General features: G+C 35.3%; 1 protein-coding gene across 1 annotated transcript; it reads right to left on the reverse strand.

Moving 5' to 3' along the window:
* Positions 1-6,938: 6,938 nt before the first annotated feature.
* LOC104240117 (DUF21 domain-containing protein At4g14240-like) lies at positions 6,939-14,147 on the reverse strand. Its single transcript, XM_009794898.2, has 13 exons — positions 13,808-14,147; positions 12,392-12,468; positions 11,757-11,840; positions 11,551-11,664; positions 10,462-10,545; positions 10,274-10,345; positions 9,917-9,984; positions 8,924-9,011; positions 8,760-8,833; positions 8,312-8,675; positions 8,172-8,218; positions 8,006-8,087; positions 6,939-7,253 (listed from the first exon to the last, which is right to left on the reverse strand). Exons 1-13 carry the CDS (start codon positions 14,040-14,042, stop codon positions 7,143-7,145), a joined length of 1,500 nt encoding a protein of 499 aa, XP_009793200.1. The 5' UTR covers positions 14,043-14,147; the 3' UTR covers positions 6,939-7,142.
* Positions 14,148-15,644: the final 1,497 nt, after the last annotated feature.

Below are 15,644 nucleotides of genomic sequence, written 5' to 3' on the forward strand. Positions count from 1 at the left end.
GTCGAGCTAGTGGGGTACTGAATATCAGATGATTGTACCAAAAAAAAACTAAATAAAGCAAGTGGTTTGTCAAGAGACTGCCAACCAATTTCAATACATATTACATTACATTAATATTGTAAAAATAGTTTATACTGTGTATACAAATGAAAGAATTTGTAACGTGAAGTTAATGTTGCATGGATAGGGACAGTCTTGGAAGCTCTGATCATACTAACTTTTGATTTATGTATTGTCCCTTTGCAAGTTAGGGAAGAACTAGTGGTGTGTTCATGAAAAGACAGAGAATGTGGGGCTAATTTTTCACATGGAAGATAATGTTTTGATGTTATATATCAAGTTAACTTAAAAACTGTTAACACGGGTGGCAATCATGAGTGGCAGGCAAAATTTATCTATATATGTATAGACTTAGGACTCTAAATCAGAAAAGGCACGTGGCATGGATGTTATCTCAGGGTGCACTGTGTCCCTACTCTAATATTGACCTAAATTTAGTGTGCATTTTTCTGTTTCCCATTCCGTGTCCAGGTACTCGCATTTAGGCCCAATTAAATCCAGATTCGAGCCTGGAAGTCTCACATCGAGGATAAAGCATTTCCTAGTAAAAACGACTTTATATCAAGGAATTCTTAGTGCAAATTTTTAGTTAGAGAAATCATTAAACTAAGAGAAAGAATGAAGAAGTTGCTGCGATTGGAAAAGGTAAAAAGAATGGTGAAACAACAAAAGGGGAAGCTCTATATTATGAGGATCTGTATAACTATGCTTTTATGTTGGGACAATTACTCTTGAGTTATGGTTCACGTACTTGACAAGAGGGGTTGTTCTGATGGTAAGCAACCTCCACTTCCAACCAAGAGGTTGTGAGTTCGAGTCTACCCAAGAGCAAGGTGGGAAGTTCTTGGAGGGAAGGATGCCGAGGGTCTATTTGGAAACAGCCTCTCTACCCCAGGGTAGGGGTAAGGTCTGCGTACACACTACCCTCCCAGACCCCACTAAGTGGGATTATACTGGGTTGTTGTTGTTGTTGTTGTTATGGTTCACGTACTTACCTTTGTCATCGTTGTGTAAATCACGGTTTGTTTTCTTTTCTATAATAGGATGATTTAGTTTTCTAGATTTTTTGTTCTTCAATTTTGCTTTTTTGTTTTTCATGATCGCTATGTAAATCATGTTATGTTTTCTTTTCTATAATTGTAAATGATATTTTGTTACTTGACCTTCTTATTTTCCTCTCTGAAGGAGCTTACCGTACATTTTCCTTTATTAATTTGTGTAAATATTCAGTTCATAACCAACAAATATAACTATATATTGTTATATTCCCCGTAGCAGTAGGGGCAACCATTACCATATAATTATTCACTTCGTTTTCTTGTTCTTTATCCTTTAATCTCAATCTCAAGGAAAAGAACAAAGAAAAGGAGACAATAAAACGAGAAACTAAATTGATTCATATATAGAAGCAATGCTGCATTGTTTTGTTGGGGAATGTAATACATGCATGTTCTACTTTTATGAAAATGGAAATTGATGTACCATCCAAGAAGAACAGGGTGGAATTCAAAAATAGCCAGATTTACAAGTGATCATTCAAAAATAGTCACAATTTTAAAAGTAATCGAAATTTAACCACTTTCATGTAAAGATAAATCTGAACGAAAACATTGTTCAAAATCTGGAAAATACTCCAATATAATATACTAGAATTCCAGTATAATATATTAGAACTACAATATATTATACTGGAGTTCTAGCATAAGTATACTAGAACTCGAGTATAATATACTGGAGTTCCAGTATAATATACCGGTCCAGCATAATATGCTGGAAGTTCATACAGTGGTGCTCAAATCTCTAGTATTTATATTGGAACTTTTTGCGTGTTGGAGTTCAAGCATAATATGCCAGAAGTTCATAAACAGGTGCACCGATCTCCAGTATATTATGCTGAAACTTTCCGTGTTGCAGCAAAATAGTAGCTATTTTTCATTGACTTTGTAAATGTTGGCTATTTTTAAATGATCAGTCCAAAAATTAGCTAGCCCGTACTTTTACGAAATAATACGGTGTCGAGCCCGCGCCCAGGGTGGGGGGTTGTTGGAAGTACAAAGAGCTTGTGTATGATCAAACGTAACTTTTTCCCTATAAAAATAAGAGTTTAACTTTTGGCCATTAGGTACAATGTACACTTTTTTTACACCATTAGATGAAGAAAACTTTTAACAACGGCAACTATCTATAAAGGAAAGCACGGTGTATTAAGTTTTCGCTATGTGTGGAGCTGAAAAAACAGTCGGACCACATTGAGTGGATCTGATGGCAGCCTTACCTTACATTTTTTGTAAAAGATTGTTTTACCGGCTTGAACTCTTGACCTTCTGGACAGACGGTTAGGGCGACAACTTTTGTCGTTGTACTGAAACTCCATTTAGTAATTGTCGATAGTAATCCTAATTTGATAACTTAAACATTAAATAATAAAAAATAACCTAGACAGTAAAGTAAATAATTACTCGCTGATCAGTTATTTAATATAGTGGGAAAATTACTTACACAATATAAGTTAAATCCTAAAAATAAAAGGCGAAATGACCTAAGGGCCACTTAAACTTGTAGCCGTTTGTCATCCTTTATATAAACTTACACTTTTTTTCATTTTAGTATCCTAACTCGTATATTTGCACACTAATAAACACATATGACTATGCGGGGTCCTCAAGCTCTATGACACAAATGATTTGTCACATACTTATCCTCTTATTAATTGCCATGTGTAATTTATGGGCCCCACTTTTTAAAAAATTAATTTACTCACAAAAGTTTTATTTCCAGTCCATTCTCTCCGTCTAGTACGACACTGAGCCACCAGTTTTCCCGGTAAATCCACCATTTTCAATAGTAAGAATTCAAATTTGATCCTTCAGATTCTAATCGAACCTCAGTAAAAAAAAATTAGCCTAAAAATGGTTATAACACTCTCGAAAAGACCCCCAAAATTACTCTGGCGAGATTGCTTCCGGTAAAAATGGCAACCATACAAAGAATCACCCAAAACTGTCACTGCTTCACCTTTTTGCCACCGGCCTGCCACCTTCCTTACCAATTTATCTTCATCGCCTCCTTTTAACAAGCCCACTAACAATAGACCAAACAGATCTGAGACGCCACCATTTCAATACTCTTTGCCACCAAAATAAAAAAAAAATTATAAAAAAAAAAAAGAAGAGGCAAGCAATAACCAAATCGATATAATTTTCTGGTTGTGGAGGAGTTTGAGGGTGTGGGAAAACAGAAGGGAGGGAGGGGAGAGGAAGTTGGGAACGGAACCGGGATGAAGAACTAAATAGGGGAGGGTTTCTTCATTTTTTTACCTTTTCTTTATTTTTTTCCCATGATTTTATCTTTCTTTTTTTATTTATAATTTTTTTAATCAAATTAATTCATTCACGCGCCTAATTAACGTGATTTGCATGCATTTTGGCCACGTTTACGATCGTCATGTAAGCATAGTCAACGGTTAAACGTGTTTATTATTACTCAGTTTATCAAGTAAAGATGCTCAACTGGGAAATGTGTAAGTTTATATATCGGGATGACAAATGGGAGAAATTCAAAAATAGCCAGATTTACAACTGGTCATTCAAAAATAGTTCAGTTTCAAAAGTAATCGAAATTTAGCCACTTTTCATGTAAAGATAAATCTGAGCGAAAACATTGTTCAAAACCCGAAAAATACACCAGTATATTATATTGGAGTTCCAGCATAAGTATGCTTGAACTCCAGCATATTATACTGGAGTTCCAGGATAAGTATGCTGGAACTCCAGCATAATATGATGGAGTTCTAGCATAAGTACACTAGAACTCCTGCATAATATACTGGAGTCAGCAAAGTATACCGGTCCAACATAATATGATGGAGTTCATACACAGGTGCACCGAACTCCAATATATTATGTTGGACCGGTCTCTGTTGCAGTAAAATAGTGGTTATTTTTCATTGACTTCGTAAACGCTGGCTATTTTTGAGTGACCAATCCGAAAACTGGCTATACCATGCTATTTTTACATGACAAATGGGTGCAAGTTTAGGTGGCCCATAGGCCATTTTGCCAAAATAAAATACATACGGGTTATAAGGAGGACAATATGTCTAAAAAAGAGAGAGGAGCGCAATGGAAGATGAATTTATCAATCTGAAAGGAATCCATATTCCTTAGACTGTTTCTTGTACTATACCTTTTGGCATGAGCAAGGGACTAGGACAAGAAGGTGGCTAAGAACAGTTTCATATTGCAAAAAATCAAAGTTCATGCAATATTAAACCAAAAACAACGATTTCATTCTTATCTCTCCCTATATATTCTCTTCTCAATAGTGAAAAGATTATATTTCTTGGGAATAATTTATAGATAGCATATCTTAATAATATTCATTCCCAACTAAAGGTATTTGTATGGGGAAAAACACTTGTTTATGAGTGAAAAATTATGGGGTTCTTCAATAATTAAGTATATGAAATAGTAGACAACTTGGGTCCGAGTCCCTTTCTTTGGTTAGTTTGGCAGGGAGACAAGCTGATATCACTCTGCTTATACTTCTTCCAAACTAGTAGGACCCTTACAGCCTGGTCTGTCAATTACCTCAATTTCTATTTTATTTTTGAGGTTCCCACTATATAAATCTTGGATATCAAAGAATCTTTATTAGTTTCTCCATGTATGCTCTCCAATAGCATAGCCAAAGAGTTCAAAACTTTTCCAGTGAAATTTGTTAGTTCCATGATCATGATGACAAGGGACTCACTATTGCCAAGAAAATTGAAGTTTAGGTCATGGCAGAGATGTGGTAAGTACATTCAAGAGCAGAGAACAAGGATTTATATCATCTGGAGATGTTCAGTGACTCTTCTTCTTTGGAATGATAAAATGATAGAGCATTTTGATGAAGAAGAGACTCCAATCTAACATATATCTATCTCCTAGTAAGCTTTATTCTTTTTTTTCCAGGCATCCTTAGTTTCTTGGCACAGTCAAGTGTCTTTGTAAAGTTTAGAAAATGACAACTGAGTGTACCAGCAATTATAATGTAATTAAGGGTCTTTACTTAAGTTTGTAGCAAAGAGAACTCTGTAAGCCAGCAGTGGCAGATCCGACCATTGGTTTGCGGGTTTAGTAGAACTCGTTGTTTTCATTCATACATATACGTCAAAAGCAAGAACGAATAGAGTTAGATATATATATATATTACAGAACTTACTCTCTCGTCCCAAAACCTACAGTGCTGTGTTTAAATTGTGGAATCCTCTTTGCATGCAAGCAAGGCTAACTGAAAGCATACTTATATCATTATGCTGTCAAACTAATGTATGGTTTGAGCATATGTAATGCCTTCAATTTCTGAGGAAAGGAAATGACCACCAAAATTTGCTCAAGGCCATGTTCCAGCTTATAATGTTTATCTTACAGAAACAGAATTTCCTTTTGTTTCAGCTTCTCTACTCTTCTAAGTCAGGATCATGAAAAGAGCTTCAGAATTTTCAGCTCTTTCTTAACCTTCCATTATTTTTGTCTTTGTTTGTATTTACTTGTTTATTTATTTTTGGAGCAGTTATAGTTTACACGAAATACTATACCGTTCCTACTGTTTCATCAACCAAGTACTAAAAAATGAAAGAAACAACAACGACAAACCCAGTGTAATCTCACAAGTGGGGTATAGGGAGGGTCATGTGTATGCATACTTTACCCCTACCTTGTGAAGGTAGAGAGGTTATTTCCGATGGATACTCGATTCAAGGAACAGTGAAAATAAAACAACGAACAATAGCAACAAGGTAATAGGGTAACGGAAGCGAATGACACAACATGTAATAATAAAGAATCGGGAATAAGAAAATACAAGAATAGTACTAGTACTACTGGTAAGACTAGGAGAAAAAGAGAAACGAAATTAAAGAAAAAGAAAAAGAAAAAGGAATTGTGAGTCTATTGGATAGATGAGACGATAGAAGGTTTATCCAATGATAATGTTGCATCAAAACAACTTGTAATATCTTTATTTAGTAGGAGTGATTAATTTTAGAATTATAACACTCAGAATCACAGCCGTCAATATGAGCTTGGCCCGCTGGGCTGCCCAGGCCAACCCATGATTTTAATAGGGTTGGGCTAAAATTGGAGCCCATTTCAAACGAGACTTTTAAGCCCGGTCCAAGTAAGCATGTGGCCCATGAGGTGATCGAGGCTAGGCTGGGCAACTCGAGGGCTTAATAACATATTTAATTAAAAATATAAAAAACTAAAAATAACAAGAAGAGTAGTCCAATCCTAAACTAGTAATACTTTTTATGTGAATATAAATATTTTTTGTCCTTAAAATTTTATTTATTTCTTAATGATTAACTAATTAACATTGCATATAACTATAGATTTAAATGAAAATGACGATGTTAAGACATCTTTGTTTCACAAGAGAATTCAAATGTGCTAGATGAAGATGATTTATTGGCGTTGAATATACCATGAGCACCTTGAAAATATTTTTAAGTAATTTATTTTGAGTATTAACTTTTAATGAATGAAATATTATCCTCCTTTTTGTGTTTTATAGTAATCTATTGGAACAATGTCAAAAGTTATTAAGTTTTGCAGAAACTTTCTATCCCACAAGTATGTTTTTTGGCTTGTATATATATATGTTTTGCAATTTTGGTTTAAAAAATATGGAAAACAATTTACAAATATAGTGGGCCGGCCCGTGGGGCCTGTACCCATGTAGGGCTGAGTTGGGTTGACCATTTTAACGCCTATTGAAACAGTGGGCTGGGCAGCCCATCAAATACCAAAGTCTGTGTGGGATGGGTAGGCTGGGTCGGCCCGTATTGACAGCTCAACTCCGAATATAACCAAAATGAGCTACAAAGCCGTTCCTTTACCAACAATGGTTGTATTAATGGTTATTATGAGTTTGTCTTTACACGATAGTATTCCCACACAATTAATGAACCTGAGACTCATATAAATAAATATTTTCTCACAAAATTATATACCCGGATTGCAGAAGCATTTGCCATTGTCCTCTCAAAATTTACAGCCACACCATTACTGAAACAGAAAAGCCTCAGCATATTATTTTTATCTCTTGTTATCAAGAAGAGGTTCTCTGAGACTCCCTTGTGTTCTTTTTGAGGTAGAAAGGTCCTCAGTGGACTTTTTGGGGCTCTGGCCTTCTTTACTTTGGCCTCCCTGAACAATCAAATTAAAAAACCAAAAAAAAAAAGGGTTTAACTTGGTCAAGAAAAGGCAAAACTCCCATTCACAAGTACAGTGACACTGTATATTTCACTCGAATAACAAGGTAATAAATTCACGAATCAAAGAAGATACATGCTTCACAGTAATCTATACCAATATAGCCTCTTAAAATTTATGCCACTTGGATTTATAGATTCTATAATCAAGGTCAATAACTGAAAATCTAAAAGACATCGAAAGTGTGTGCAATTTATTGTAGGTAGATCTCTGCATTACACGAATTTACAGTTAGTTGAAGATTTCTAGCTTCGGCTCCTCATAGATCTAGTCATCTTCATTTGTCTCCTTATTCTTTTCCTTTTTTCTTTCTTGTAAAAAGGGGCTGGAGGATTGGGACAGACCAGTTGTTTGTACAAGCACGTTGTTAACAATGGGTCTTCTTATTTGTTAGCAGCAGATAGAGATTAGTAATCATTTGAAAATAGATATATATGATCTCATCATTAAAATTTTGACGATTTTTAAATGCATCAGGTAATTATTAAAAAGACAAATAAAATAGATACATTAGGTGCACCGTAAAAGCTCATGCTCCATATAGTATAGGTCACCGACAATCAGTTGATGTCAAAATGTGAATCCAGACTCCAGTGTCTTGCAGCGTTAGTTAGGTATTTTAGAGATCTCACACAGAACGTTGACTTTCAAGAAAATTTCATCATATAAAATGCATGTGCACTTACAGCTGCCTTTTGGGCTGTTAATCTACGAACCGATGGAGCTCGTGCCACTGATGAAGCAGCTGCTGCAGCAGCCACACGTATCCTGTTTAATATCAATGTTAGAATATCCTCCCCGAAACATATAATACTGATTAGATATAACTAAGTTTTCTATGTCCAGCTCCACCTTCTATGTACATCGACATACTCATCAGTCTCGTCCACTATTTCCTCCTGCAGCAAGACCAAACTTTAAAATGTAAGTTCCATCTCTTATCCCAACTGGCAGAATACGAAGTATGAAACCAAAATAACCCCAAAGGCTACCTGTAAAAGTTCTTCAAATACATCTTCCAAGGTGATTATACCTATTACTTCACCTTCCTCAATATCGTCTGATGACTGAATCAATGCATTCATCACTGCATCACCAGATGCTGGCGAGGTTACTGCTGCTGGGACTCTAGCCTTCTCAATATCAACGACAACGCTATCTGGCTTTTTATCCTTTGTTTGAGAAGTAGTTAACAGAGAATTTCCGCCAGTGACTGCACCATCCTGAGATTTCTCTTCCTCGATGACCAAAGGATGTTTTTTGCTTTTTCCTTTAGTCTTCACTACTGCAGCCATATGACTGCTACCCTTTTGGAACTCGTTTAGTATGTCATACAATGGCATATCAGCAGGAACTCTGAAAACATGTATGACAAACAACTTTTCTAGCTTAAATGTCACAAATGGAAAACAGAGAAAGTATAGAATTAGAAATTAATACCGTGGAATTCTCCGAATAGAAACAGAACTAACTGGCGTCTCTGTTTCCGGCCGCACAGTAAGAAGACTTTTCACCTAACATCAATTAAGTACTAAACCATCAATGACTTCAAAGGGTAGCAAGATTACAAGTGAAGCGTGCTAAGAAGGTTATGCAAAACTCACCAGTAGAAGACCAATAATATTCTTTGGATTGCCAGAGTATACAGGAACTCTGCTATGACCCCTAGCAAGAACTTTTCCCATTGCTTCCCTACAATGGAGAAAAAGAATGTTTTAATCACCTCCTTGAGCTTAATATTCAAGAAAGCATTCCCAGGGTTGACATCTTGATATGGCTAGACACATTCAGTATGTACTTAAGAAGTAAAAGTGAACATACGACTAATCCTTCAACAATAACACATCTATAATCACATCCCTCCTAGGAATCGGATAGAGCAAATGAAGGCACAACCATCTGCATATACAGCTATGAAAGTACTGTTACGTGAAGCTCATCAGGAGAGAGTATTCCTCATCTTTCTGGAAGAATAATAACATAATCTTAGGTCAACACCTAAGGTTCAATTGGCAAGAGCTCCTTTTAAGTCTATTATTTAACTTTGGTTACAGAGCCCCTGCCCCCCATCCCCCACCCCACCCACATATACACACCCAAAGGAAAACCAAAATAAGAGAAAAAATGAAGTACATCTTGGTAAGTACAGTGATGGCATATTAACCGCAATTTCGGTTTCATGTAATCATTGAATTTTAACATACATGGATTCCTGATCTAAAAAGTAGATGTATGTCATGTTACCATTAAATTATTCACATTCGAGTTCCAAGCAGAACCCATGGAAGCATTGTGCTTGCCCTATCATTAAAACTGATAACAAAAGAAATCCTATTTTGAGAAGTTAACCATCAGCTCAAATGTTTGAGCTTAGCACAGGAAAACTCTTGATTCCCAGAAAGGAAGCCACAATCAAGAGAAGCAGACGCACTGATTACTGGGACAATACAAATAAAGAGAAAATGTAGTGCATGAGACAGTGAAATGTCATTCCTTGAAAGTTCATTATCTGAGTAGCATGATGCTTCACAGGATTTAAAGAGCGGAAGATTAAGTTTGATAAGTTATGAATTTGCAGACTAATTGCTCACACTCACCAGTCCAGCTTTGAATTGACATCCAATGAAAATGTTGACTCAATGGGCGTCATTGCCTCCTCAGCAGTCTATCGATATGAAAAAAAGTAGAACAAAAGAGAAGATGATCATTGCACCTACCTGGCTAAAACGGAGAGAAAGAGTCTAGAAGATTTAAGAAACTATATATTGCTTTCGTGCACTTTAGTTAAGGGTCAGTTGCTGAGTATTTCTTCTTGGGTGATCACCTTCCCCCGCAAAGAAAAAAGGATTATGGGCTATAAATATTTTATAAGTCAAGAGTTTGTGTCTTGAGCTACAGAACTCAGATACTGACAGATTAGAGTATGTCACAAATGACAGTTTTACTGACACTACCTTCTCAGTCAAATCTAGTGCTCCACTAATGATTGTCGTCTCATCATGTGTAAGTTCACCTCCCTTGCCAGCCTGCACAAATTTCTCAATAATGAATCATGGTTTACGAAATGCCAAAGGAAATTGTAGCTTAGTGACTACTAGTTACACATTCAAATTACTCCAGCAAATCACGGTACAATACAGACCTCTTGACCGTGAATAGAAACAAGGGCTTTCAGCTGAGCACGTCTGAATAGTACTTCATTGTGTCCCAATACGCAGTCCAGGATCTGGAAAGACAAGCCAGCATAATGAAGTCAGATGTTCTACCACTTCTAAGAATTGGCACCCTAATCTGGAAGAACATTAGCATTCCCCGGGCAGTCAAGAGAATAGAACTTAGAGAGGCACAAGTTGTTATGTTTTTATATATTCTAGGTAGAGAAAGGCACAGATTTCATTTCTTGATTTCGACCACTATAAGACAAAGTAAAATTGTCATACAGAAATGTTATCAATTTTACTAACTAGCTCAAGACAGCAAAGCAATTGATCGAAAAGATGAATACTAGCTAAAGATCATATCATATTAGATATCTTGGTAAATAAGATGGAAAAAATAAACCTTTATGAAAGACCCTTATATTGAACATAATATCAACAACTACGCAGCAAGCTAGATAGAGTCGGCCATATGAATCCTCATTATCCATTTTGCTCATTTCTACCACATCCAGATATTGAATATAACATAAATTGAGTCAAAATTAACTCCACTGGAATAGAAAATTTACATCATTATGATAAGATAAACATAATGGTTCCACAAGATCTCGCCTTAATGGTAAACTAATTTCTAGACAAGATAGAACCCTAAATGAGAATCATATAAAGATAATTGGATACACAAGTATATCAAGATAATATGAATGTATACAGTCGGACCAATATCTATTCTTGATTACGGTAGGGTTGAAACGTCTATATTAACTTATAGCAACTTCATAAACATGCATGGCATTCCTGATGCCACTCTCAAAATCATCCAAAAAGGTATATCCTCTTTTCTCCATTTAGCTGTGCATCAAAAGCAACACTAGCCATCTGAGTAGAAAAATGCCTTTAAACATTTCCGATACGTTCGAATAATGGTACTAATTTAAGTCAAGAATGCATCTGTTTTGGCTAAACTGTTTTGTCACTTCTTTTTGGACGATTGCGATGATTTCAAGAAAATAAATTGTAGATGTCCAGCTATATCTTAGAAGCAATTGCTCGAAGACTGTAGTAGTTACCTTTCCTATGGGGTAAGCAATTGGGTAGCATAGAATCATCAGAATACGAACAAGCCAGACAAAGTTTGCACCTACGGCAAGTCCATATCTGGTGCATATTGCTTGAGGAATAACCTGAAAGTAAAGGATAGCAGAAGGATCACAGCATCAGAAGTAGCTCTTAAATATTAGCAAGATATTAATTTTGGCCAAGCAGTACAAATTACCTCTCCAAATGCCAAAACAAAAGTTACTGATAGTATAATGGCCACATATTGGTTGAAAATTTTGTCCAGGTATATAGGTAGTGCCTGAAATTGAAAGAATCAAAAAGAAGAAAAAAAAAAATTAAAGATCGTCTTCTCCTCACTTCATTAAATAATACATACCTCTATAAGTAAGTAAATTACATAAAGACATAAAATTTTCTCCACATTTGATCTTTCATCAATCAATTTTTCTTGAACAAGCATCTTATTCTCCCATTTGATTCATTAATTTGATTTAAGAACCGTTACTCCTTCTGAGTTTTCCTACCTGCTTTACTCTAGCTGGGCAATGAAAGTGGATCTGTTCAGTTTCTAGTCTATGATCATATCACTTAGCTTGCACAACCCCGTATTCACAAACTACATAGTCCCTAAAAAAGAATTAGATTACTTATGGACGGTGATCTTTTCAAGTTAACAAGTAGTATGTTTATGAGCTGTCACATTTTCTCCTGCTCACCTACTCATCCACCTTCACCCCATCCAACATCCTCTTCATGTTTCTGCTTCGCCACATTTTGTAAAGCTAAGTGCAGAGTGCAGAGTGCAGACATCCTAGAGTAAATCAACGAGCCAGATATCAGGGTTATTACCTCCATCGAAGCAGCGTTGCATAGAAGTAGGGTCACGAGAAGCTGGTGTTGCTTCTGAACTACAGGAAATATTGTAGCTGAAAAGATAAAAAATCAGGGAAAATGAGAAAATCTCCATCAATGAACATTCCTCCCAAAAAGAAGCAACAACTCAGAAACAATAGCAATACTTAAAGGTTTTCCTGCATTTACATTTAGCCACATGGTTATGTTAGATTTACAGGTAGCTACCTATCCATCAACCGGTCCTATTTTAAAGTAAGAGTTAGAAGGATACTTTATTCCAGACATGACACTTTATTCCAGAAATGACTGGTTCACTTCGACTTGCATTACCCTTCAATACAAAATTTTCATCTGTGAAAATAGTTCTTCTCAACTAGTGATACAGAGTTATGAAAAGCAATATTGAGCTTCGCAACCATCTCATTTCAACACACACAAAAGAAGTCTGGGGTAGAACAGACAATTATGAACTATCCTCCAAAAATAGAGAACCTTTTTGGTCAAAGATATTATAAAAGATCAACTCAACTCAAATAGAGAACCCATTCTAGACTCTGCCATTCTTGAAAATTAAAGACCATCATAATTACTACAAAAACCAAGCTTTCCTAGCATATGTGTGTTCTGATCAATCAATTCAGAGGTGGATGTAGCATATGAGCTACGTGTTCAACAGAAACCAACACATTCGACATGAAGCAAAAATATATATTTAAAAATCCACAAAACTTTAACAAATATAAGACACTTGAACCCCAAAATATTAGAAGTTCAGTCCTAAGAACTTTAAAGGTTGAAACCATCAAGTTCAAATCCTGATGAAGCCTCTAAATCAATTAACTATACTTCAATTCCAAACTAATTAGAGACTACTATACGAATTCTCTATATCCATTCCGCTCCATTAAAAAGTTAAAAACCTTCCAAAATTACATCAACCGCAAAAATTTCCTACCATAGATATATTCTTATCAGTCAATAAATCAATCAAATACGCCTCTCCAATTCAAATTATTCAGATCCATTTCAAATGCATGCTCAAATATTGGAAACAAATATAGATACACTATTAAAGGTACCAAAAAGTGTATCAAAAAGTGAACTTTTGTATTTCTTTGACAACAATTATCAAATTTAAATTAAAGAAAATTAAAGAATTTCCCTTCCATAGACGTGTTAGTGTCAGTCAATCAATCCATCAAATAGGTCTCAATCCAATTGAAGTCCACTATTTAAATTCTACATATCCAATCCAAATTATTCACACCCATTTCACATACTTGCTTAAAAAGTGCAAATAGACATGGATACACTAACAAAGGTACAAAAAGTTTATAAAAAAAGTAATCTTTTTAATATCTTTGACAAGAATTATCAAAAAAGTAAATTAAAGAAAGTAAAAAAGGAAACCTGCTTGCTTTTTCTCAACTTGGGTGCCACTACGTTGGAGGATCTCAAGTTCAACAAGACCCAAAGACATAAGACCCAATGTTAAACCTGACATAATCCCAGCAAATAGTACCAAGAAACACGAGATCCCTGCATACACAAACCATGTTACTGTCCCAAATTCTATTTCTGCCCCTAATGAATTTGGTACCCTTGTTGCCATTCTAGCTATTTCCAATGCATTCAACAGGTGCATTTTTGCCTTTTTAGCCTTCTTCTTCCTCTTAATTCTTCAATGGACAAAGTCCTATGTTCTTGTTCCAGAAGAGGAACACACAACACAGTGATGACGCTAATGTGACTCAGGATATTCTTTTTCTTTTTAATTGTTGTCTGAATTATTTATTGAAATTCTGGTCATGACACGTGGCAACATTTTGGCGGAGTTTGTAGTAGAAAAAACTAAAAGTAAATGGGTGGGTCCTTTTCTTGGATCTGGGTTGGGCTATATTTATTGGGTCGTGTACGGTAAGGTATACGTAAAAATTGCATCTTTTTTAACTTGTAGCCGCTTTGTTTTTCTATTTGCACCTGTACCTATTTTTTTGTTAAAAGCCTTTTAAAAAGACTATTTTGCTCTTCTATACTAAAAGACTATTTTCTCTCCAAGTATACACTGATCTTGTACTGTCTTTGTCTCTCTCTCCAAGTTATTCACGTTTTCTGATTTGTTCTTCTCTGAAATCAAACGGTTTTCGTCGTTACTTTTGATTTTTCAACTGCTAGTCATCGTTGTTCCCACATTACGATTTAATCACGGGTACATTGTATTAACTTTCTGGGTTTTATTTTAGTATTAATTTTTACGATTTAATTTCTGGTTTTGGTTTTGATAGTCATGTATTTATGATAAAATAGTTTCTTAGGGTTTAGTTTGATAAGTGCATTAGTTTTACTTTTACGATTGTGTTTTTAGGTTTTTTGAATGAGTGTTTGTGTTGTTGATGAAAATTCTATAAATTCTTCAGTGATTAGACGTCGAAATTTTTAAAAATTTTGAGAGTTAAATAGATGATACTATTAAAGTGTGAAGTTTATAATAGTTCACTGATATCTTAGATAGGAGCTGAAGTTTTTTTTTCATGTTTTGGCATTATTTTTTGGATTTGAATTTGTGTTTTATTTTTTGTAAAAACTACAACATGTTTTTTTGCTGAATGTTTTGTTTTGTAACTGGTGAACTTCAGCTTTAGGAGCCGAAGTTTTTGTTTTTGTAACTGGTGAACTTGAGCTCTAGAGCTGAAGTTTTTATTTTGTAACTGTCGAACTTCAGCTCTAGAGCTGAAGTTTTGTTTTGTAACTGTGGAACTTCAGCCTTCTTAGAGATTGAAGTTTTAATTGATCTTTTTTATAATGTCTTGATGTTATTTTTGTATCTTTTATTTTTTTTGAACAGATAGCACTTAAAGCACCTGAAGATCCTAATGCAGCTAAAGTACGCAAAATAGCTAAAGCACCTAAACAACCTATAATACCCTCAGATCCTTATGTCCCTGCTCCTCCACCTACAAGACCAGGGCAAAGATATTTTGAGTTTCGAGATTGGTTTAACTGTAAGGGTTACTGGAAGGAAAACCACGATTTGAAGAGTTTAATTGCAATTTTCTTGACTCCTACACAACATGATAAGCTTAATAATAGTACATTTCGATACATTATGGCTATGGAGAATTTCAAATGCAACATGAAGTTAGTTCATTGTTTGTGTCTTTCTCGAATATTCACCAATGATCGAGACCGCATTAGTTTCAAGATTTTTGGTCATGATGTTTCCTTCACCCTTGAAGACTTTCACACT

This window comes from Nicotiana sylvestris, chromosome 1 (genome assembly GCF_000393655.2).
Source record: "Nicotiana sylvestris chromosome 1, ASM39365v2, whole genome shotgun sequence".
Lineage (NCBI taxonomy): Eukaryota > Viridiplantae > Streptophyta > Magnoliopsida > Solanales > Solanaceae > Nicotiana > Nicotiana sylvestris.

Bases quoted from the DNA above. Each gene is read 5' to 3' on its own strand.
- LOC104240117 (XM_009794898.2), bottom strand. From the start codon at position 14,042: ATGCACCTGTTGAATGCATTGGAAATAGCTAGAATGGCAACAAGGGTA. The intron at 10,346-10,461 runs GTCTGTATTGTA...AAATTTGTGCAG, and splicing joins TTTCTATTCACGGTCAAGAG to GCTGGCAAGGGAGGTGAACT. The intron at 8,088-8,171 runs GTGGAGCTGGAC...GATATTAAACAG, and splicing joins TATGTCGATGTACATAGAAG to GATACGTGTGGCTGCTGCAG.